Here is a 24,639-nt window from a genome sequence, read left to right on the forward strand (position 1 = left end):
TCGAATCCCTGCGCATCTCCTCCGAGCTGTAACAAAACCCTCTCCAACGTGCATCCCTATACTGCTCTCCGGCCTTCTGCTCATTCTGCTCGCGCAGATCTTTGTAGGGGCAGCTGCTTTAGAGTGGAGGGGAACACAGACAGAGAGTGTAATAACTCACACCTTCTTTCCGTGGTGTCATTATAGTTTCAAATGCTGGAAATTGGGATGCTCACGATATAAAATTAACATGAATATTGAGGGCTGTTTTAAATTTCCATAAAGCCGATCAGAGTGGCCGCGCGGTCTAAGGCATGAACCGTCATCACCAGCTGGACCACTGGGATCGTGGGCTCGAATCCCACTCGAGGCATGGATATCTGCGTGCGTTTATTCTGTGCTTGTTTTGTCCTGTGTTAGGTGTCCTTGCGACTGGCTGACCCCGTGTCCAAGGCCTCAAACCGACTGTGTATAGTTTAAGAAACTGAAAAAGCAGCCAATGTCTACAAGGACTGTAAAACCATAGATAGGTAGGCAGATGGGTGGATGGATGGATGGATGGAAAGGATGGATGGATGGATGGATGGATTAATGGATTGATGGATGGATGGATTGATGGATTGATGGATGGATGAATGGATGGATGGAAAGGATGGATGGATGGATGGATGGATGGATGGATTGATGGATGGATGGATTGATGTATGAATGGATGGATTGATGGATGGATGGATTGATGTATGAATGGATAGATTGATGGATGGAAAGGATGGATGGATGGATTGATGGATGGATGGATTGATGGATGGATGGATGGATGGATGGATGGAAAGGATTGATGGATTGATGGATGGATGAATGGATGGATGGAGAAGCAGATAAGTGTTTTCTAAAATGGCTGTATTACATTCAAATACCCACGGGAACATTTGATAAACCGCCCTTAGATATTCTAGCCCGTTCCATATTACAGAGTCAGAGACAAATCTGTGCCTCTTTAAGGGAAGTAACCTCAGTTCCCTTCATATTTGTCGCAAGATTTCGGAACTCGGAACTAATAATTTCCACAGGTCAGTTTGCCTCGAATTGCCGCCGGCATATCCCAGCAGCACAAGTACACACTCTCTCGTGTAGGAGTTGCATGCAATTTGTGAGGCTCTGTTGCAGCATGCGACAGTAGGCTCTCGATCTGCCAGTGTATAAACAGCGTAACTATTTTTGTACCTCGAGACTATGGCCTATTGATGACACAAACTCAGACACGGCAGGACCGGTCTTTGTCCGGACTGTTTGAAGAAGACATCTTCAGCGCTACTGTGATCACCGTGTGGAAGAGACAGTCAGCTCGGTGGCACGCAGAAGCTTGAATTCCGGGCTGTCAGCCAATCTGAATCCGTGAGGGAACTTTCCTCTCCATAACGAAAAAAATAGGTAATGCAATACATCGAAAATAAATTTAAAATATTTACCGCCTTCCTAATCAGTGCGATATAATTTTGGGGCAGTTTATATCCCACTGTTCCTTAGTTGGAAATTAGTTTCAGCCAAGTTACCTAGTCGAAATTGGATGTTATGTCGAAATTCTTCTTAGTGTGCCTTCGTATCTCCCTAACTGCTTTTCATTTCGGCTTTCATCTCTTCTTGCTGGACTCCTATCCTGCCGGTCTCAATGTACCCACTGAGTAAATCAGAGATTTTAGCACCTTTAACGTCAGTAATGCCTGCAGCAAGGTGTATCACAGCTGCAAACATCATCTGCAAATCTCTGGACGTTTCCAACATCACCATTGAGGATACATTTTCCTTTGCTTAATTCGACTGAGTTCCATGATTACTCTGTTACCTAGTCTAGTTTTATTGCCTAGAGTCAAATTTTTATCTAGTTTCTGCTTCCCTTCGAGCCCTAGTCTAGCTTTCATGTGCACTTTGACTGCTCGCCTGTTGCAGACCACGTGCTGCTGGCAAGCACTTAAATGAAGTAATTAAATTGTAAGATTTGAGGATTTCACGGCGGTGACTATGAAGAAAGCAGTCTGCTTTTACCGGTTCTCACGGTCTCTCCGCTTGCAGAATTCTTATATTTTTTCTTCTACCCTGAAGATGGAGGCGATACGTTCCTCCGAAACGTCGGTTAACACCACATATACACGGTGCCAAATCCGAGAAGACTGCTTTCTTCAAGTAATTAAATTGTTATCATTATTATTTAGTTAGAAGGTAAATACATACGAATTTACTAAGAATAGAATTGAATTGCTGTTACCCTCACGTCCTAAATTATAATTGTGATTTTTGTTGTTATTACTCTTTTATCGTTACTCATTTGTTATAAATTGCATATTTTGAACTTTGTGTGTGTTTGTTTCTTTCCTTCACTCGTGCTCACTTTGCAATTGACCCTTGGGCTGTTGAGTTAGCAGGCAAATAAAGAAGAATTGAATTCAGTTACAGTTACTTTTATCATCATCGGCATGGTCATTACAAAGCCTTCATGTGCTGGGTTCTGAATCCGGTCCCGAGAAGTTGTTCCGTCTGGAATGTTTCGCTGTATATTTCAATGTCTCTAGTGAGGGACAAAATGCTGCATTAAAATATGGCTAGGAATTTTAATTTTCCATTTATTAGTAGCAAACTGCCGATCACAGTAGCCGAGCGGTCTAAGGCATGTACTGTCTTCCCTCGCTTGGAAACCGGGATCGTGGGTTCGAATCCCACTCAGGGCATGGATGTTTGTGTGCGTTTTTCTGTGTTTGTGTACAGGTAGAGGCCTTGCGACGAGCTGATCACCCGCCCAAGGAGTCCTACCGAATGTGTAAGATCTAGAAAAACCGAAGTGTACGGAGAAGTTCATGGAGGTAGGCCTAGGCCCACTGGGGCTGTAGTGCCAAGGAGAAAAAAAAGAGAGCAAACTAGCTCCTGAAGTACACGGCACACGCCAATAAGTGCATCCCTGCTGACACATGAGTGTGTTTCTCCTTATTTGTGTTTCGTGACACAAGGAAAAGGAGTTTGTGCAAATCCTGACCATTTAACCCAAAGACCCAGGTGTGTCGGTGGTAGCCCAAAGCTGCTCTGAACATTCGTTCTATACTCATATTGCTTTCGTCTTAACGCATGTAACTGGATTCAGTCGCCACGTGTTGGGGTTTTCAGAAGTTCCTCAGTTTTTCCCCCCATGAACTACAGTGTGATTCTCTCCACAATAACTTCTTCGTTTCTGTATGGTTCCCTATGAAAATTGACATGAATTGAGCTTACGTCAATCGAAGCTTACTTTCGACAAGATGGCGCAGCGTGCCACACCTCTAATGCAAGCATGAGGGAAATTGAAAGTTATTTTGGTGACAGATTGACTTCGAGAAGTCTGTGGCCGCCAAGATCACCAGACTTGAGGCCACCAGATTTCTTCTCGTGGGGTTTACTGAAGGGCCGTGTATACCGCAATAATCCGCGAACAGTTGACGCCCTCAGAGACGCAATGCGGCGGGTGGTTGCTGCCTTTACAGATGTCTTCGCCAATTTGGAGATTCGCTTACGAAAGTGCTTGGATACTGGAGGAGGCTATTTTCAGCATATGCTCTGGGCAGACCTTGTTTTACAACATACAGGATAACATCCTATCAATTTTCATAAGGAACCATACAAAAATTAAAAAGAAAATTATTGAGGAATGTTTGGCTTTCCTAGCGAGAGAATCACCCTGTACAACAAACACCAAATTCCTTCTCTGTTAATGCAGTGGCTAATGATATTTTCATGTCTCCTGTAATTAAGTGATACCAAAGACCAATCTTGTTGCATGCTCGTAGACAATTCACTTAGCTTATTCCCATACAATTTATCCTTTGTCTCTTTCCCTCTTATTTGCTGATCACTGTAAACAGAAACTTCCCTTTCTATTCTTTGCCCATCATCAAAAATGTTCTGTCATTTAATTAAGCCATGCTTTCTGTTCTGTTCACTTTTAAAAGAAAAGTTTTCTCAGAAATATATCTGGTAGGCGTACTGAGTTGCACTACGCAAACTGTTTGTCTTTTGCAGTTTAAAATTAGCTCTTGGTATTACGAGTGTAGCCCACCGATTCAACGCCACTGATACCAGAACCCGTCACTGAACAGAATCCTGAGCATGCCTCGTTAACTTCTCATTCTTACACACTTTCCCTCTACGGTATGCCTCAATGTTATTCTCCTGTCTTCATCCTCGACTTTGAAGCGAAACTTCTCGACCACACTTGCATATGAATTTTCTCGACTTAACTACCCTAACAGGCCTGGGTAATCTGTTATTATAGGAAAAAGGTAAAAGAAGATAAAGTCAATGTAACAGGCCGTGAAGACCCATAGGGGTGTGAAAGGTCAAGGCTCCCACATTTTCTAGACAGTCGGCTCATAGATGGGGGCACGCGGTAGCGTAGTTCGTTGAGGCACTATGCTACAAGCCGGAAGGTCACGGGATCGATTCTCGGTGAGGTCATTGGATGTTTCAATTTATCTAATCCTCCCAGCATCTCTGTGACCCTGGGGTCGACTCAGCCTCTAAGAGAAATGAGTACCAGGAATTTTCCTGGCAGGGTAAAGGTGTATTATTGTAGGAACAACGTTTATTGATGTTAAACGTCTATGTATCCACAGTGCAACAATTGTTTTTTCACCATTTAACACTTAATACAAGATGTTTCGGCCATAGATGGCCATCTTCAGGTGTTTTAATGCATTGATGTGTTATCATGAATTAGATAAAAGAGAACCCATAAAACGTAAACTGGGTCGGTCTGAAATATCCGTCAATTTTCGAGGTATTTGTAAAGGTTTCGGGCATTACAGTTTTATAGGACAACGAGCTTTTATTCCTGCCTAGTGTACGTCCATATCTCCCCACTACGGCACAGAACAATACACGGATACATTCTGATAACAAGGGTAGCTCAGAGTGATGATATGGGAGGGGCATTTGGACCGAAGGCGGGGAAAGCAAATAAGATAGGGGGGCTACAGAAAACTGCATAATGAGGAGCTTCGTTACTTTACACTCCTTCCCAAGTATGGTTATGAGGTAGGCGAGGCATGTAGCACACATTGAAAATAACACAAATTCATACAAGATTTCTGCCTGTAAACCTGAAGTCAGTAGAACATTTGGAAGACCTAGGCATACGTGGTACTAAAATAGTAAAATATACATCTTAGAAGAAAAGATGGGAAGATTTGGACTGGACTCATCTGGCTCAAGATAGGGGTCAGTGATAGTCTTGTGATCACGGTAATGAACCGTGCATAAAATGCTGGAAATATCCTCACAAACTGAGTTTCTGAAGAAGAATTATGCCATATGGAGTTTGTTAGTTAATTATTTAGTAGCATGGTTTGTTGATTAGTTGGTTCGTTAGTTGGTTGGTTGGATGGTTGTTCGGTCGGTCGGTCGGTCGGTCGGTCGTTCGGTCGGTCGGTCAGTCCGTCAGTCAGTCAGTCAGTTTCGTGGGCAAAAAATTCTTCTGCAATGTAACAGATATTTTGAACTGACAATATCAAATACAAATTACATTCGAGAAATGAAGAGCTGTTTAAATGCGGGCAAATCCCTCTGCCATACACTTTAGAATGCTTTGTAGCTACCCCTAACGACATAGGCTGCATATTTACCATTCATAGGCATACAGTAACTCAACTCATTGACCAATATTTGTAGACATATAAATGCAGTTTGACATGTCAGTCATGACTTCTGTCTTACAGGTACATCGCAAAGAACTCAGGAGAGGCCTACAACTTGACTGTTGTAGCTACATCCGGCAGAGATGTAAGTGCGGCCATGGACGTGGTTATTCGTGTTGCAGAGTACAATCGCTACGCTCCTGAGTTCGAGACCATGAACTACACGTAAGTGAAAGAGACATTACACTGCAGCTGAACTGTGGGCAGGGAATTTGTGGTGCGCTTGTGCATGTGTGCTGTTCCCTGTGTCACATAATGCAAAACGTGCATTTTTATGTAGGCCAACATATTCTGGGAATTTGCGTTACGCTGGGACATTTTAACAAGCTCAGAAGAAGATGCATCTGTGATTTTGACCGCCTATGGTTCTGTTTGATGTCAGTTACACTGAATTGTCTTTTCTGAAATTCTGAGAGGTCCTGAGGTTTATTTCATTGGACGTCGCGTTCCAGCCTAACTCTTAGCGTTTTGGAACGGGAAATTTTGCGGATCCAGTCCAATTTGCAGTAACCATAACAGTAATGCCTCAGTATGTCCTATAAGTTTAACGATATTTTATGGTTACTTTATTTCTTCCTGGAACTTGCTCCTGACATCGAATCAATTTTACTTTCTTGCACTGTTTAACGACGGATGGTAGGATTTTAGGAACATCACGATGAGCTGCAAGGAAGCAGTAATGCCCTAACTGAGGCATTATTTCGGCATTTAGGCCGCACCATACCTCAATCGGTTAGTTGCTAGCTTCCCACCGTGGCGTCCCGGGTTCGATCCCGGGGTTTGGTCAAGTGGGATTTGTGGTGGACAAAGTGGCGCTGGGGCAGGTTTTCTCCGAGTACTTCGGTTTCCTCTGCCAATCTTCATTCCACCAAATTCTCCATCATCATAATCACCCAGGGCAGTCTACAATAGGCCAATCAGTGGCCGTCGTGCCGAGTGGGCCCAGTTGGACTCCACCCCCCACTATGCGAATTGAAAAATATTTTTATTCTATGTCACATGCATGTCACATGCCTCTTGCCTATGAAGTGTGTAGTGTGGATGTTATAAATTCACATCCCAACTGCAGGTGGATGCTAAAATATGAACAACATTATCAACCAGAAATTAAAACTATGGTCCTCTGGGTTATGACACCACATACAGAGAAGCATATGTCTGCGTACTTTCGGGGACCTCCTGCGGTACAATAAACTGGAAGAGCAAAAGAAAAACAAACTCCATGGTTTTAGTCCGCAAGCGAACTGTATCTACCGAGCAACCGCCGCCTGTCGGCGGAGTTAGTGCCAACTTTAGCGGTTAGAGGGTGTCGCATAGTCAGCGCAACGAATCCCTGCTGCCGTTAATTTCGGTTTTCTAGACCGGAGCCCCTATTTCCCTGAAATAGCTCCTCAATTATCCTCACGAGGCTGAGTGGACCCCGTTACAGACCCACTACTTCTCAGATAAAATCTGGTAGCGCCGGGAATCGAACCCGGGACCTCTGGATCTGTAACCAGGAACACCGACCACTAGACCACAGGGGTGTAAAAATTGGGAGAGCACAATAGAAAAATTGAAGTTCATTGATTCTCTCCCCTGGCCCTGCATACCTTCAACACGATAGGATCTTGCAGCTGATGAAGTCGCTCCTGTGCAGTACCCCACACTGAAGGCGGGGGGCTGTGGGGTGAGAGGGGGGATGCAGGGCGCTTGAACATGAACAAAAAGTTGGTCCGAGCGGAAAACAGTTTTATCTTGGCCTTCCGCGTCGTTGCGGTTGAGGGAAAGGAAATAAGTTTGAATTAGAAGTTCCCGATGTGTGTACATTGCTATTTTTCATATACAAAATACTCTGAAGGATCCGACACACAAGAAACTCTAAAGGAAGCCAACTTAGAAGTGCATGAATACGAAACCTGATAATTCCAATTTAAAACGAGCTATATATATATATCTTTAAACGTGATGAAAATTTATTAAGTACTGCGAGAAGAAATTTTCTTTTGTAAGATTTGAGGCTTTCACGGCGGTGACTATGAAGAAAGCAGTCTTCTTGGATTTGGCACCGTATATATGTGGTGTTAACCGACGTTTCGGAGAAACGTATCGCCTCCATCTTCAGGGTAGAAGAAAAAATATAAGAAATCCGCAAGCGAAGAGACCGTGAGAACCGGTAAAAGCAGACTCTGCTTTTACCGGTTATCACGGTCTCTTCGCTTGCGGATTTCTTATATTTTTTCTTCTACCCTGAAGATGGAGGCGATACTGTCCTCCGAAACGTCGGTTAACACCACATATACACAGTGCAAAATCACAGAAGACTGCTTTCTTCAAATTTTCTTTTCTTTACATATCCAAGAAATTTATAATTTCGCCTTTGTTATATAAGTGTTCTTCTGCAGTGAGAAAAATAACAGGTGAGCCTTGAAGTGCCAATTCTATTTAAACCGTGATAACAGAAAGCCAAGAGCCAAGCGCCTCTGACAGCGGAATTCTGTGACGAAGGACAGCAGTGTGAACTGCCTGCGGTATTACATAGCATCGTGATATTGTACGGGTCGCCGTGACCGTGCGGCAACTTCTTCGACACCGGTGAATGGCGTGAAGTATATATTAAGAATTGCAGGCAATATACAGAATTTCTTCTTCCCTCGGTGAAAACATGAAGTAAACTCGCTGAACAGGTGATCATATTCATAGTTAAGTTGATCCACTTTACTAATGAATCATAGAATATGATATCTGGCCCAGTTCTAAGCCATTTTGATCTAATTTACATTCTAAATCGTATTTCAACGGAAGATAGGTTTTCAGGGTAGAAGATAGAGGCAACATGTCCCCCAGAATGTTGGTACTCACTGAAAACGGAGGCAACATGTCCCCCCAAAAATGTTGGTACTCACTGAAAATGGAGGCAACATGTCCCCCAGAATGTTGGTACTCACTGAAAATGGAGGCTGCATGTCCCCCCAAAAATTTTAGTGCCCATTGAAGATTAAGGCATCATGCCCTCCAAAATGTTGGTGCTACCTGAAAATTGAGGTAATGTGTTCCCCCAAAATGTAGGTACTCAGTGAAGATGGAGGCAGTAATTTCGTGTGAAACGCTGGTACGAACTGAAACTGGAGGCAACATGTCCCCCAGAATGTTGGTACTCACTGAAAATGGAGGCTGCATGTCCCCCCAAAAATTTTAGTGCTCATTGAAGATTAAGGCATCATGCCCTCCAAAATGTAGGTACTCAGTGAAGTTGTAGGTAGTATGTTCCCCAAAATGTAGGTACTCAGTGAAGTTGTAGGTAGTATGTTCCCCAAAATGTAGGTACTCAGTGAAGATGGAGGCAGTAATTTCCTGTGAAACGCTGGTACGAACTGAAACTGGAGGATTGAAGTTCCTCCGAAATATTTCTATCCCTCTACGGAGGGTCGTACCCTGAGGCTTGCTGCTCTGACACCCTGAGCTCCTCACTCTCTGAGGCGCCCTGCTTTCGCGGCTTCCGAACCCACACACAAGTTAAATGTGTCCCTTCGATCTAGTTGAGCGTAACGCTCTAGTGCAGACAAAATGAAGTGAATCCCAGTTGTCTAGCCCCTCCTCAGCATCTCGCGGCAGTAGCAAGAATGTTCACTCATCACTCACTCATGGAGATGAGCCCTTCTTGAGAAGCCGCCAGTTGTGCAGCCACTCGAGAACTTCCAGCATTTTATGGAACCCGAAGGTTCATTACCGTGTTCACAAGAGCCCTCCACTGGTCCCTATCCTGAGCCAGATCAATCCAATCTATACCATCCCATCCTATCTCTCCACGATCCATTTTAATATTGTCCACTCACCTACGCCTTGGTCTTACCAGTGGTCTCTTTCCTTCTGGCTTTCCCACCAATATCCTATATTAATTCCTCCTCTCTCCGTTCGTACTACATGCCCTGCCTATTTCATCCTCCTTGACTTGATCATTCTAATTATACTTGTAGAAGAGTACAAGTTATGAACCTCCTCATTATGCAGTTTCTCCAACCTCCTGTCACTTCATCTCTCCTCAACACCCTGTTCTCAAACACCCTCAGTCTATGTTCCTCCCTTAATGCCAGAGACCAAGTTTCACACCCATACAGATCCACAGTAATTTAAACATACTCCGTCTTAATTGCGAACATAAAACCGTTAATGCTGTTCATGGAAATAATCGCGGTTTACCCAGAGTCATACAAAACCCTTAAATGCACTGCTCGAGGAAAATACAGAGTCGCTTCTGATGTTAAAAAAATGTATACATATCGTAAGCGCTGTGCTTTGAGAGGCTAACCATGCATTTTATTCCACATATTTTCAGTTTCCTTCTGCTAGTAGCGCTCCTGCTCCGTATTTCCATGGTTTCTGTTTCGATTCCCCAGTGCCTTACACAGTTTAACACAGTCATTTCAAGCATATACTGAGGCAGGAATTCTACAACAATTTCCTTCTCAATTCACAATTAAGAATCATTATATTCGAAGCTATGTATCATTTGGAGTTGAGAAAATATTGTGAACTAGACTAGAAACAATCCATTCATATCTATAGGGCGCCTCCTCCATTCTCAGTCAGAGTTTAGCCCTCGGTACAGCTACAAGTAGCCCATTTAATACAGGGTGTCCTGATGAAAGGTATCCAAAATAAAATAATTATATCTCAGAAAGCTTTTATTATACACATTTATGGGTTACGCCACTACAAAGGGAAACTATCAAAGTTTTTTCTGAGTACATAACTTTCTGAATAAATTTAAATGTGGGCTCCCTTGGGGGCACGACAAATATCCAGGCTGGATATACAGGGGCCCTTATGAGGGCTTTCAGGTGTTGAAGCTCGTTGATCTTAACCTGGCAGACACTGTTCTTCACATAACCCCACAAACAAAAATCCACTGGGATTAAATTTGGCGACCTAGGAGGCCAATCGATTCCAAGATATAGATTTTTTATTTTGGATACTTTCCATCCGGACACCCGATATCGCGGGTTTGTCATAATAGAAAGTCGTAGTTCGTTATACTGCGACCGCAGCGCTAATGGATATAGCACGGAACTAGAAAGACAAACATGAAATGTTTTTTTGAAATTATTCCAAAGTTGATGGGGACACAGGTGAATGCAAGTGTCTCCTACCTAATAAATAGAAAATTAGGCCAGGAGGAAAGCGTACGGGCCTTCTGTTAAGGGATGTGCATTTGGATACCAGCTGTTGTGCCGTTTAGATCGCCCCCTCCCCCACAAGCCCGCGACACTTGGTCTTATTGCTTCCGTTGTGTGTGACTGTAACTAATAGCAAGATTCGTGCCCTCTGACTCGCTGTGCATCCGATAGGATCGCGGCAGTAGCTCCTCTGTGCTGTTATCCTCCCTCCTAAGCCCCGCGGTGTTACACAAGTTAACCTCCTTATTTCTCACAGACAATAAACGTTAACACTTAATGCACAATGCCCGAGTTTCCCTGTTTCTCTCAAGTTACGTGACGGATTGTATAGGGCGTCCCATAAGTCGTTGAGGAGCTCTGTTACAACAAAGTTATTTCTACCAAGGGATCAGGTCTCTCCGCTACATGCATAGTGTTGTAAGGAAAAACGTCGTTTCGAGAGCTTAATCTGCATGGCTCAACACATTCAATGAAACAGTAGTGAAGTTTATCTACCTGCACAAAACAATAACATGAAATATTGGACACATGTTACGTTTTATAGAGACGGTAGTGCATAACAAGTGCATACCGCGAACTCGCCACCGTGATTGCCGTGGCAGCAGTGTGCGGAAACCTCAGTATGGTTTGATGACGTTGGCATATCAGCGTTTCACAGCTGTGTTGTTGTTGATCTATGGCAGTCTCATTCTGAGTGACGTCTATTATTGTCTGAGTGTGTTTCGGTGTGCCGTCGCCTTCAACTCATGGATCTCTCTTCACCTGATCACACGGCACTGTCTGTGAGGGAGTGTTCAGTTCGTACACAAATAACTGTACTGGAACACCGTTCCTATTCACCGGATGTAGCCTCCGATGACCGTTTCTGTTCCCGAATATAAAGGAAATATTCAAAGGAAGGCATTTTGATGACATCAGGAGTAATACAACTGCAGCTCTGAAGACCATTCCACAAAACCAGTTCCAAAATTGTTCGAAAAGGTGGACTAGGCGCTGGCATCCGTGCATAGGTTCCAAATGGGGGTACTTTGAAGGCGACCACAGTGACATTCAGCAATGAGCTGTGTAGCAGTTTTACCGCGATTAGTTCGCGAACTCTATTGTCAGACCACGTAGTTTCGTGTACCAATCCTTACCGTCTGTGAGTCGTGTTGATCTCGAGAGTTTAGCGTAGTTTTCCTCTTATAGTGCATTTATGTGACATGACGGCAGTAAATGGAATAGTGGAAGAAGGGGCGGCCTTTGCTGGGCAACGATGCGGTAAAACCTTTTCTGCGGCAATGAATAAACTCGCAACAATAGAGAAACTGTTGAAAACGGCGTTCACTATTCTGTCCTTGCCAAAAATATGTTGGCGAGGGCCAGTAGAAATTCACCTGATCCGACGCAGTCTTCAGTTTTGAGTTACATTGTTAGCAGCCACTACCTAGCAACGACTAGTCAACAAACTGAAGAACGTATGCGAGCTGTAGTCGTAGTGATCTATGGAGTATGAATTAGTGGGAGTGGCTTGGTTATTTTCAGTTACGAGCTAAAAGCGTTCAGTAAATCCAGGTATTAATGCGAATGCTGTATCTAATCACAAGCGTGTGACACCATTACATACTTTCCTTGGTAATGTGAATACAGACGATTGTGGTTAATTGTCGTGAAAGTTGCGCCACAAAATTATATTAGTGACCTCAGACTGCGTGCAGTAATAATTTAGTGCAGTTAGACAGGCCTTCTTTTTCCTTGGCACTACAGCCCCAGTGGGCCTAGGCCTACCTCCATGAACTTCTCCGTTCACTTCGGTTTTTCTAGATCTTACACATTCGGTAGGACTCCTTGGGCGGGTGATCAGCTCGTCGCAAGGCCTCTACCTGTACACAAACACAGACTAAACATCCATGCCCTGAGTGGGATTCGAACCCACGATCCCGGTCTCCAAGCGAGGGAAGACAGTGCATGCCTTAGACCGCTCGGCTACTGTGACCGGCAGTGTATAAGAATAATATATAAGAATTCAGTTCGTACCTCACAGGAAACAGATCCGAACCCACGATCCCGGTTTCCAAGTGAGCGAAGACAGTACATGCCTCAGACCGCTCGGCTACTGTGACCGGCAATTAAGTCAGCATCTCATATATTCAGAAGTGACTGAACCTCGTCGAAGAGATGTGTACTTTCGTATTATGCGTTCCGCACTCGTGGACCGTGAATCATCAGAGGCACTTAATCACTAAAGTACAAAGTGGTTAGTAAGACATTCGAAATTTCTTTATTACTTAATTTATAAAAATTGTTGTGAATGAGGTTCTCACTGTTCAGTGCACAGCTCATAACACTGTGATTTCGTTCTTAAAAGTGACTGGCAGGTTTAACTCTGAATATTTCCGTTCTTATGTGAGAATGTTGTAGGTTAACTGACTTTTGGGCCACTCTGTATTTGTTGTTCAGCATATGCTTTTAACCTTTGAAGCTATGAACGGTGATCGTCCTTTGTAGCGTCATTCTACTAATCAGCCTCTGCTATGTAGTCTTTCATTTTCACTTTAATATAATGCAGGGTGAACACAGGCGATCATTAAAATTTCGGAAATTTATTTTGAAAATTCGGGCAAGATAGTAATCCGGTATTTTATATATTAGATTTCAAGTGCAAACAGACCTTGCGCCTGCACACGCTGGTTCCCTCGCGGATTTCTTCTTTTTCTATTCTTCTACCCTGAAGATGGAGGCGATACGTTACTCCGAAACGTTGGTTAACACAACATCTACACGGCGCCACATCCCAGAAGACTGCTTTTTTTATAATCACCGCCGTGAAATCCTGAGATTTTACAAAGGAATGACCTGTTATAAGGTCCTGAAGGACTGTGGAGGACTATAAAAATATACAGAGATCTTGAAAATGTAACATGAGATGATGAGGCACATAGTCTCTTTTCACTGTGGTTATTGGCACTTATTGTTTGAGGAAAAATTGTTGTTTGCTTCCATGGCCTCCTGGTATGAAGCAGTCATTTATTTAATGTAGTAAGTAAGTAAAGTAAAGCTATCCCTGTAACAGGCCGTGAAGGTCCATAGGCTTGTGAGACGTTGAGGCTCCCACATTATCTAAGACAATCGACTCAAAGATGGCGGTAAGGTTGTCAGCCTTACGCACCGGCCGCGCTTTACTCCCCAGGAAAATTATTCATTTAATTCCTGGTACTCATTTCTGTTAAAGGTTGAGTCAGCCCCAGGGCCATAGTGCAGCTGGAAGGATTAGGTAAATTAGAAAAAAAATCCAATAACCTCATCGGGAATTGAATCCGCAACCTTCTGGCTTGTAGCATAGCCCCTCAACCAACTACGCTACCGCGTGCCCCAGCATTTAATATAGTACTTTATTTAATACCTTCACAGTTAACATTGGTAATTGTCTTGCAGGTTACAACATTCGGGAGTGAAATGGCATAAGTTTCTGAACTTTCAGTCTCAGACAGTTCTGGCTGTATTTTTATTACCTTTCATAGGCTCAATTCGGTGTGGTAGCGCGTTAAAATAGACGGATAACAAAATGGCGGTCGTGGCAGGCGAATTGCCAAAAGTAAAAGAATGAAATGTGGTAGAAGGTAAACAGCACCAGAAGGGTTCTGAAGGCATGTGCTGAAAGATTTGTATCTTCCACTGAAAACATTCACGCGTTTCATGTGTCCAGTGCCAAACCGGAGTGGAAAGAATTTAAAGATTCTTTCTAGGAAACAAATGCGAAATCCACTCACCCAGTTCTTTGTTTTCTTTATTACCTCCATTCATCACAACCCTCTCAAAGTAAAACAAGGAAAGATCAATAGGTTGTGAAAGTTGTGAAATTTTTTTCCTACTGTCTCTGCTATTGAGAGTTTGACGTCATTGTCCATTTGGAAAAATAATACTTTTGAGGCTCGACTTAAAAATGTTCTAGTATAAATTAGTCTTAAAAATATACGTAAACGATAGACATATGAAGTTACTGGAAAGAACATGCTATGATTTCAAAGAGTATCTCGTCTCCAAGCGAATGCTTCCTGTGGTAAACACCCCCTGTCGTATGCTTCCAGGCCCAACATTCGCTTATCTTCCTCACTTCACGTATAGAATTTTACGTTACTTCATAATTCTATAGAATGACCAAAAAAATGAATAGACAGGATAGGAGTGAACGTGGCTAATGCAGGCTGAAGGCAGGCCTCTGCTTCCTCAGCCTACCTGCATTGCACACTCCCCTCCATCCATCAGAACGCGAAGAGGGAGAGAGCTGAAGATGTAAGGAATCCACATTTAAATTGTGAGAATTTCGAAGGGCACTGAAAGGGGGGTGGGGGGTGCAATCTCTGTTCATTTTGATCTTTGCTCGATTTCAGTGACCTTAAATTTTTTTATGTTTATTTATGGTTTATAAATGACGCTGTCAGTAGCTCATTTTCCCGTTCCTGAGGTTCCGTGACTAATAATCACGGGTTTTGGACTAGATGATTGGATTTATTAACACAACATTTACACAGATCGTGACTACAGGCAATTATAGCGCTATCTCTGTTCTACACATATCAGTTAACCGTTGCACACACACTAGATTCTCAGTTTTTACTAGTCATATCCTGGCAACGAATTTATCAGTCTCACTGGCACGTCAAATCACACATGAAGTCTTATTGGTACCGTCCAATTCGTTTCTTTCCATTTCGGCGGCTACCAATTCCGAGACTCGACTCGATTCGACTTGATTACTCTCGACTACTGTTGTGTTCCATCTACAACTGATGTTCCTGTCAGAGTTACTTTACGACTGGCCCTTTACCGCCATCAGTTCGTCTTGGCGTCAGACCCCTTGAGGCCTACGACCAGAGATCCTTTTTTTCAAACTTAACTTTTGCGGTGATAGTCCTTATGTAACATTTCGGACGAGAAGATGGGTTTGTCGCTTATGTTAAAATCAAAGTGAAAGTCACATTGTGACTGACGGTCAGTCAGTCTTGATGTCGAGCCCAATCTGGGGCTCATGATTAGATATGTATTACTCCTTGACAGTAACGGTCTTGTTTTTGTGGGGCACCCTCTCTGACGAGAGGATTGGTTTGCCTTTTGTATATGCTGCAGGCCCTTGTCAGCGCAGTAGGCGTCTATTGTTGCATTCTCGTGTGTTGCGGGAATGTGTTTACCGACCAGTGGCCTAACAATGGGTATACACGTTACAATAGCACCTAATGATAGGATTATTAGTTAATAATGAACTTGCATTTATACGGAAAGAAAGCAATCTTGGCATATTTTGAAATACTATCCTGAAATTATGGACTGGAGGGAACAAAGTAAAACAGATCAGGATATCTGATCTCAGAGCGGATATTAGATCTGGAACCTCTGAATATGGAGCAGAAATACTATCACTTGTTCAGTTCCAACATTCAGTGTACTGACTTTGAAATCTATCGATAAAATCATATTTCCTGTACAGCATTTTGAATATTTGTTTTTATCCTTCATTTCTTTCTTTCTTCTTCTACTTCTACTCTTGTTCCTTCTGCTTCTCTTCCTTCTTTCACTGGTATTTGAATTATTAATATTCAAGAAAAGAATGCCACTACTTCTCTCTGCTTGCAGGGTTGAGCTTGATGTTCTGACACAGGTCCCCACTGACATTCTAACTGTGAGGGCCGTAGACAGAGACACACAACAATACAACTCAGAGGTGTACTACAGTGTGAAGACTCCACAGGATGTGGTAACAGTGAATCAGTCCTCTGGGGTTGTGACACTCCATAAACGTTTGTCTAAAAAGTACAAACAACTGGCATTTACCATCTCTGCAAAGGATGGGGGTTCACCTCAGCGTAGTGGCAGAACAAAACTTACCATCACAATCAAAATACTGTCAGGTGAGTCATTTTTATATTAATTGTGTTTTGAATTATTTGATTGGCTCATTAATTGTATTTTCTTTCCACTTTTCTCTGAAAAAGAAATATTTTTGTTCATAAAAACGTAAAAAGAAGCAGGACTTTCACAAATTTTGAGATGTAACAGCTTCCACTTTTCTCTAAATTTCTCTCTGATGCACCACTCAGGGTTTACTGACACTAACATGAACATATCTCAAAAGTTTTGACAAAAAGGAAGTATTCAAACCAAATTAACCCTTTGAAGCTTGCAATTTATCTAAATAATGTTTAGGAATTCATTTTATACCTAACAGTAAACATAATATATCTCCATGATTTACTTCAACCGTCTTCCAGTGCATACACTCATCTATCTCACTCCTCTCTCTCGCACTACATGTTTCAGCACAAAAGTGCCATCTTTAGGTGCTTATTCGATTTACGATAAACTAGTTCACTGCATGCCTTGCCGTCTTCATATTAAAATAACTAAAATATATATTTATCATATATATTGATAAATATTAAATATTAAAAATATTAAAATTGTTCAGGATTTTTCATCCCTACGTTGTATCTCACTACGCGAGTCACACCTATCCTCTTCTGTTGGAGCACTCTTTCTACTTTCGTGTGTGTATTGTGCTTTGTGTTGTCTTGCTCCTGTGACTGCGTGTGTTATACTAGTTTATAGAACTAGTTTAGCGTAAATCGAATAATCACCTGAAGATGGCACTTTTGTGCCGAAACATGTAGTGCGAGAGAGAGGAGTGAGATAGATGAGTGTATGCACTGGAAGACGGTTGAAATAAATCATGGACTTTAATCAGTGCAACAGGACGCTAAAATATAACATTATAATGTATCTCAGTTACAAAGACCACCTTCTCATTGCTTTTATGGAAATAATCTGAAATCATAAGAAACATAGTTTCAGCAAAATGTTCAAAGCAGATGGTAACCAATTGTGTTTCAAGTGGATAATATATAATGTTTATGTCTCACAGCTCCGAGAGATGTGACAGTTGCTGGAACAGGTGACAGATGGTGTATGCTCTGCTGGAAGAGTCCACTTAGTGGGCTTCCACTCGGCTACTTAATATTGTTGCATAACAACGTAAGCTCACTTTTTCGAAATGTGAGTGTTAGTGAGCTGGGCAAGAAGAACAACATGTTTTGTACTGCAGTAAGTGATTTAATCAAGGGGACAGACTACAGTGTCCAGGTAGCTGGCTGGAATAGGGATGAAGTGGGCATCACCAGTGCCCCTATACCATTCAATACGCGAGTAAATCGTAAGTCGAAAATTAAAATGCATCTGCATAGTTATGATTATTTGTCTGTGCCTCTATATCCATAATCTTGAAGAAATTAAGTGTTGTACTTTTAGTTTTATAGGATAATGAACTAAGTTAAGCTAGTATCAGTTCCAGATTTTGTATATGCTAGTACAATAATCGTTATTTTGGATTTTCCTTACCCATTATACTTGACAAACTGGAATAGATTTACATAAGGGCTTCTCCATATGTGTTATCTTCTTACTATGAAAATTTTCTCTAAATAAAATTCGACACATTCTGGTACAGAAATATTGTACTCTTAGCATCAGTGACATAATGTGTGCCATTTTCAATAGTTTCCTTTACAAAACCAAGCATTTTGAACGTCTGTTGATATAGAACCTTTTTTTTAATTCGCTTATCAGGGTGAATCCAACTGGGTCCACTCGGCACGTCAGGCAGTGATTGGCCTATTGTAGCCTGCCCCGGGTGATTATGATGATGATGGAGAATTTGGTGGAATGAAGATTGGCAGGGGAAACCGAAGTACTCTGAGAAAACCTGCCCTAGCGCCACTTTGTCCACCACAAATCCCACTTCAACAGACTCGGGATTGAACACAGGCCACCGCGGTGGGAAACCAGCGACTAACCGCTTGAGCTATGGTGTGGCCTTGCTATAGAACTTAGTGTGGGGGCACCATCAAGATATCTTCCAAAAGTCTTAAGCCAAAAAAATTTGCTTGGAGTCTTATGTTTTGGCTGTATGAGGTTATCTTCATGTACCACTCAAGAACTGTGACCCTCTATATTGAAACATAGTTGGCACCACATTTAAATAATTTTAATGTTTGTTATTAATATTTGACATATTTCCTTCTTTTATCAATTTTAAATTTCAGAACTCCAGGGTGGAGAGCAGATGCCTGGTATCATGCTTCAGTGTTTTAGAATTTCAGTAAACAAATGAAAAGAATAAAAAATTGATATTATTTCAGTTCACAATAATGATTGTATATCAGAAAATTCACTAAACCCAGAACAGGATAGAAATGGATACTGGACATGCAGTTTTTAATCTGTCATCTATTTGTCTCAAAACTGCAGCAAAATCCTATTAACTTCATAACTGCATAATTAATGCATTTGATCACTAATGCAAATTATAACTTCCTGGCTAATTCTGGACCACCCTTCTTTTTCATTATTATATTGAGTTTGCAAATTAATCTATACTAACTGAGATTAATGCCAAATGCTGTCACAGTATTGCCTGCTAGAAATTCCAAGCCTGTTTTGGGATAAATATAGTTGCACACAAAACCCTACAATACTTTCCACAATTGACCTTCAAGCAACAACAGAAATATTTCATGTGAAAGGTCATTATTTCTCCACACATCGGTTTTGCATGCTTATACCATCATTTAACACCTGTGATGTACAAACTGAGTAACAATGAGGCCATGTTTTTGATTTTGCCTGTTATAATGCAAGTACCCATTGCTGATGTAATTTATGCATCATGTGCAAATGGTTTTCTCCTTCCAGTCTGTGCACACGTGCACACATGCATGCATTCATGTGTGTGCTCACGCATGTTTTTCCATGTCCTTTTGTCCAGCATTACTTTTACTTAGAAAAGAAACGTTGAATTTTTCAATAAATTCTCTGTAATATTTATGTGTTGCAGGCTCATTCATTTTCTTTCCATTCTTTTTGAAAAGGGTCTGAAATATTTAGCCATTATTTATTTGTGAGTATCTGTTGAAGCAATGTGATCTTCCTTATATAAGTACTCCATCTAGGGTTTGAGCATGATTTCCTTTTGTTAGTTAATCCCTCTCCGTTTTAATTGTAAATAAAATGGGCACCATAGTCTGGCAGACCATTAAGTATGGGAGATCTAGAAGCTGAGCTTGATCTTGTGCCATCCACAAAAATATTACCAGTTACTGAAGTTAATTATTGTAAAATTGGATTCATAAGCGTCTTCATGACTAGAGAATTAGTTATAGGCTGTGCAACAGTTTCACTCTGAAATTTCTGATCCTGAACATCAGTCAGAATCCCTACAAATTAACAGGATAGTATTTGCCCTTTTGTGCACAAATAGTATTATGTAATATTGTGGTCTTTCAGGTTATAATACCATGAAATCATACAACCTTCATCATCATAGTTGATGCGAATTGCTAGCCATGTAGAAGAAGGGGAAACAGAAACCGGTTATGGAAAATGAACGTTGGCAGCCAGAGTCCGGTCTTGGCTCTTATGGGCTACTTTTATCTACCCCACTCCTTTGCATAACCAGCAGTTCTCCCAACTTGTCTGATTTCCAGCCTGAGAATGGAGGCAGTGTTTTTCTCTGAAACATTGTCATCTGGTGTCACAACTCAGAAGACCACAATATGTATCTTACATGAACGTCACATGAGTCTGTTTGACACTAGCTGTGAAAATATTAATGTCACATCTTGCAGAGTCATATACATATAGGTCATACATATATGTACAGTATTTTAAAGGTGAATATCATTGAAATAGAAATGAAAAATTATTGAGCAATTTGAGTGAAGCAATAATGCTTCTGGCTTTTAGTATTTGAAATTTTCCTAGTTTGAATTTTGGCTAGGACACTCACCGTCCTGAATGAAGTTTGTTATATCTCTCCTTAATACATCCAGGCAAATTCTGGGGAGAGTATGTCAAATTGTACTATGACATCTTCCTTCCCTGTCCTTTCAAATTCATTATTCACTAATCATCCTACCATTTGAAACAATATAATCCAAGCTACTAGCAGCATTGATAAAGAAGCAAAAATAAAATAAATAAAAACAGGAAAATACTGTAATAAGAACTGAATTAATTTTCTTTATAATTAATTGCATACACATAAATGCTAACTAACATTCCTCACCATTAATCAGCATGAAACTGGCCATCCGCCTCTGTTATTGCCCTTGCTGTCTAAGGTGTGTGGAACTTTAAATCCATGCTTCTGTGTGATGTTCAGTTACAGAAATTCATGTATTTCATAGCAATTGCCAGATACAGGATACTGCTATGCAGTCACAGTTTTGATTTTATGGCCTGCAGGCGAGATCCCACATGTGGGGCCTTCGCACACCACAAATTCTGATGCTGCTCCTGTGTGTGCCATTTTTCTCCAAACTCTGCATAGCATGGAGCAGTCAAAACAAACTGTGATACTGAATCATGTTCATGTAACATGATGACGTGCCTTGGAAATGGAAATGTAACTTTTGTGTAGGGTGTTAGTATGCAGCATTGTTAGTACTTCTCTGTGATAATGGCACCATGTTCCATGGAGCAAAACACATTGTAACTGCAACACTCCCTACCCTCCTGCAGTGAAAATTTATGCCTGACTTCTGACACTCACTATAATTGCAGCTGAAGCACTGTCTGCACCTGTATGTTTGTAGGGAGCTGTCACAGTATCAACTCCACTGACTACACTTGCACTTGCCTCATGGGCTTCTACGGTGATGACTGCTCCTTCTTCAATCCTTGCAACAGCACAGAGCCACCATGCCAGAATGGGGGTTTATGCAAAAGGTAGGCTCACTTTCAAAATGATCCTTCAGTTTTAGGTTGTAGTTTTCTGGGTCTAATAGGTAAGAATATTCTGGAAGCATCTTCTGCCTCCATCTTCAGGGTGTAATTTGATAACTGTTTGTTAGTCAACATGGTGGCATATCCCAGAAGACCACAATGTGAATCTTCACTCCCATGACAACCTCAAACCAAAGCATGCACAATATTGTTTCCATCTACTTGCAAAGTTGTGTCATGAGCTGTTGAAGACTAATTTGTTTTTAAACATATTTCACATAATTACATAACTACCAATTAATTTTATCACTCCCAAGTATTAAACTCCTGTTATTCAGCTTGTAACATGAACGAGGTGTGCCAGTTACACAAATTATCTATCTGCATGAGAGAAACTCTCACAGAAACCCAATACAAAATCAGAACAACACGTTTTCACATAAGGTCTTTGTGGGAGATTTTAGGCAACATAGCAGATTGAAGGGTGAAAGTTTTTCGATACATATACTGTAATATGATCACAAATTTAGCTAGCCTTTACTGTAATGGCACCTGCTTTAGTTAGGATTGTGGTTGGCACTGCTAATAGTAGCTGGGAGAACTACCATGAGATGGGTGAACATGTGCTTGTTGAAAATTCGTTTTTGAATAACTTTACAAAAATTGTAAATTTTATTCCAAAATTTGTTAGTTTAATGACAGTTCAAGATGTTGGGATATCGGATAATGAGAACATTACTGTAGTATTACCTCTAACTCCAAATATAGCTTAATATTTGATATTTTAGCGTGTAGAGCTGTAACTATTTCAATGACTGCAAGGTAGCAAATATACCAGACTCATTTCTGGGCAATGGCTCGGTAAACATGTTTCCAGAGCAATGAATCGATGTGCAACATTAGAGGTACTGACAGAAACTGTGTTTTCTACTCAGTCCATGGCGAGGAGTTTCAAGGAAGAAAATTGAGGTGACTGATTTCGGTTTTGTACGGGAGTCTGTGAATAGAGGACTTGAGCCCGGAGGCAGAGGAATAGCCATTTTTGGAGCTGTTACCAGGAAACTCTTAGTGACAGACTGAGAACACTAGACTGTGTACTTTAGTGAACTGTAAAATGTGGGAATAGTGATAGTGTTATTAAAGTTATTTGTAGTTAAGACCTGTAAATGTCCCATAAATCTGCGAACCAATCCGAACCCTGTGAATAGTCACACATACATATGACAACTATTTTACATCTTGCTTTATTTGACTCAACCCAACATGTTTTTTATATTTCTCAGACATGTTCATGACTTCCCATTACAACTACTGTTAAGTGAAAATTAAATATTAAATTGAACTTCATGGTAAAAAGAAACATTGATTGTAAACATTAAAGCACTCAGGAAAAATAAAGCTCACCAGCTGTTTCTGTCTTCAATTTTAAGTTATTTGACTTCAGTAGTGATATTTTACATTCAGAGTTCTTACATGAATTAAAATACAAGATGAGGTAGTTAAAATAAAACACAGCTGGTTCTCATATTATGGCCTAAATAACATTTTAGGAATAATTTTGTTAAGTTGTTACTGTATTGTGTGGGGCTCTTGTCAACGTGTGTAGTCTTGTCATTACTCCGATGACAACCCACTTCTTCGGAACAGTTTGTTGGCCCTGAAAAGGACCGTGGTGGCTGAGATGCTTGACTGGTGAGGTAGGGCGGTGCGCGCCGGTAAGGAGAAAGGCTAGTTACGGTGAATGGCTGGTGAAAAGGCTAGTCGTTGAGCGCGGTCGTAGGAGCCATGAGGCAGTGGCTACGCCAGATGCCCAGTGAGTCGGACCGTAACACGACCACCGGCGAGTCCAGGCGCGGTGCCCCAGTAAGTCGGGTGTGAGAGCGCTGGAGGGCCGAGGCGGTCGTGCCTGGCGCAGCCTGCCGGTACCTCCGAAGACCGAGCGCTGGCGACGGAGCCTGCTGGCTGAAGTTGCTTGATGTGGCTAGCCTGTAGACTGATGATGGACTGCGTGGAACTGAATGGAACTGAATCGAACTGAATAATTCTGCTTTGGAGTCGCTCCTTTTTATACGCTGGTCGGTGGGGCGGAGCCAAACTCGAAAGTGAGGAGGAAGAATTGATTGGCTAGCGCGCGTAATGACGTAGATGCGGGCCAGGAGCGATCCCAGTATAAATATGAACGTTTGAAGCAATCAGATTGGTTAGCGCGCGTGATGGTGAAAAGTGATGTGAAGAGCGAGTGTTGCAGAAATGCGTGATAATGTGGGATGTTCCCACAATTGCATTAAAAATATGTCAGACATTATTGTCTGTTATAAGATATATTTTATACCATATGTAGGGCTATATTTATTTTAAAAATTACTAATATTGAGTGTGAAGTAAGCAGTATGATCGTATGAGACATTGGTAAACATCTGCTGGACTACATGGCGTTATATCATGATTTAAGTTTCCCTTCTAATAGAGAAGATGTTATGGTTAGAACATGTAACACATATGGAGGAACCCTAAACCAGAGAGCATGTTCCCACCCTTTGATTAATTGTTCTGTCACTTCTGAAAAACTGTGACAAATTTAAAACTATGCATAACTTGGTTCTGTCATTCAAGGAACATAATTTCTTACAGTAATGAGAGTTACATGTTTACATGTGACTGCCCTGAGGGATACTATGGCTCCTTGTGTGAACACTTCAATCCCTGTTCAAGATCCCCATGTCAGCACAATTCCACATGTACAAACATCACAACTTCAAAGTACAAGTGCCTTTGTAAACCAGGATATACAGGTAAGAACTGATTTAAATCACATTTATATGAGGGAGAGTCAGTAAATGGAAGTAAAACAGCTGGTAGCTGTTTACTCTAGGTAACAGCACAGTCCACCTTCATGACAGCCTATGTAGCAGATGCACATGCGAATGTTCAGATGCTTGTTTCAGTCTTCAAAATGGCAACCATGCTTGAGGATTGTGCCACCAAAGAGCAGCATTGTGTTGTTCTTTTTCTGGGGGTGAAGGACTCTATGCAAAGAA

General features: G+C 41.6%; 1 protein-coding gene across 2 annotated transcripts in view; it reads left to right on the forward strand.

Moving 5' to 3' along the window:
• The window catches only part of LOC111864117, a 487,205-nt gene that overhangs the window by 441,267 nt on the left and 21,299 nt on the right, over positions 1-24,639 (forward strand). For both annotated transcript variants that reach the window (XM_023851148.2, XM_023851149.2), the window contains 5 exons: positions 5,715-5,858; positions 16,460-16,734; positions 17,745-18,032; positions 21,472-21,604; positions 24,233-24,393. In XM_023851148.2, the coding sequence (XP_023706916.1) occupies positions 5,715-5,858; positions 16,460-16,734; positions 17,745-18,032; positions 21,472-21,604; positions 24,233-24,393 (1,001 nt within the window). The remainder of the gene's footprint in view (positions 1-5,714; positions 5,859-16,459; positions 16,735-17,744; positions 18,033-21,471; positions 21,605-24,232; positions 24,394-24,639) is intronic.

The sequence above is a fragment of the Cryptotermes secundus genome, unplaced genomic scaffold, assembly GCF_002891405.2.
Source record: "Cryptotermes secundus unplaced genomic scaffold, Csec_1.0 scaffold708, whole genome shotgun sequence".
In the NCBI taxonomy this organism is placed as follows: domain Eukaryota; kingdom Metazoa; phylum Arthropoda; class Insecta; order Blattodea; family Kalotermitidae; genus Cryptotermes; species Cryptotermes secundus.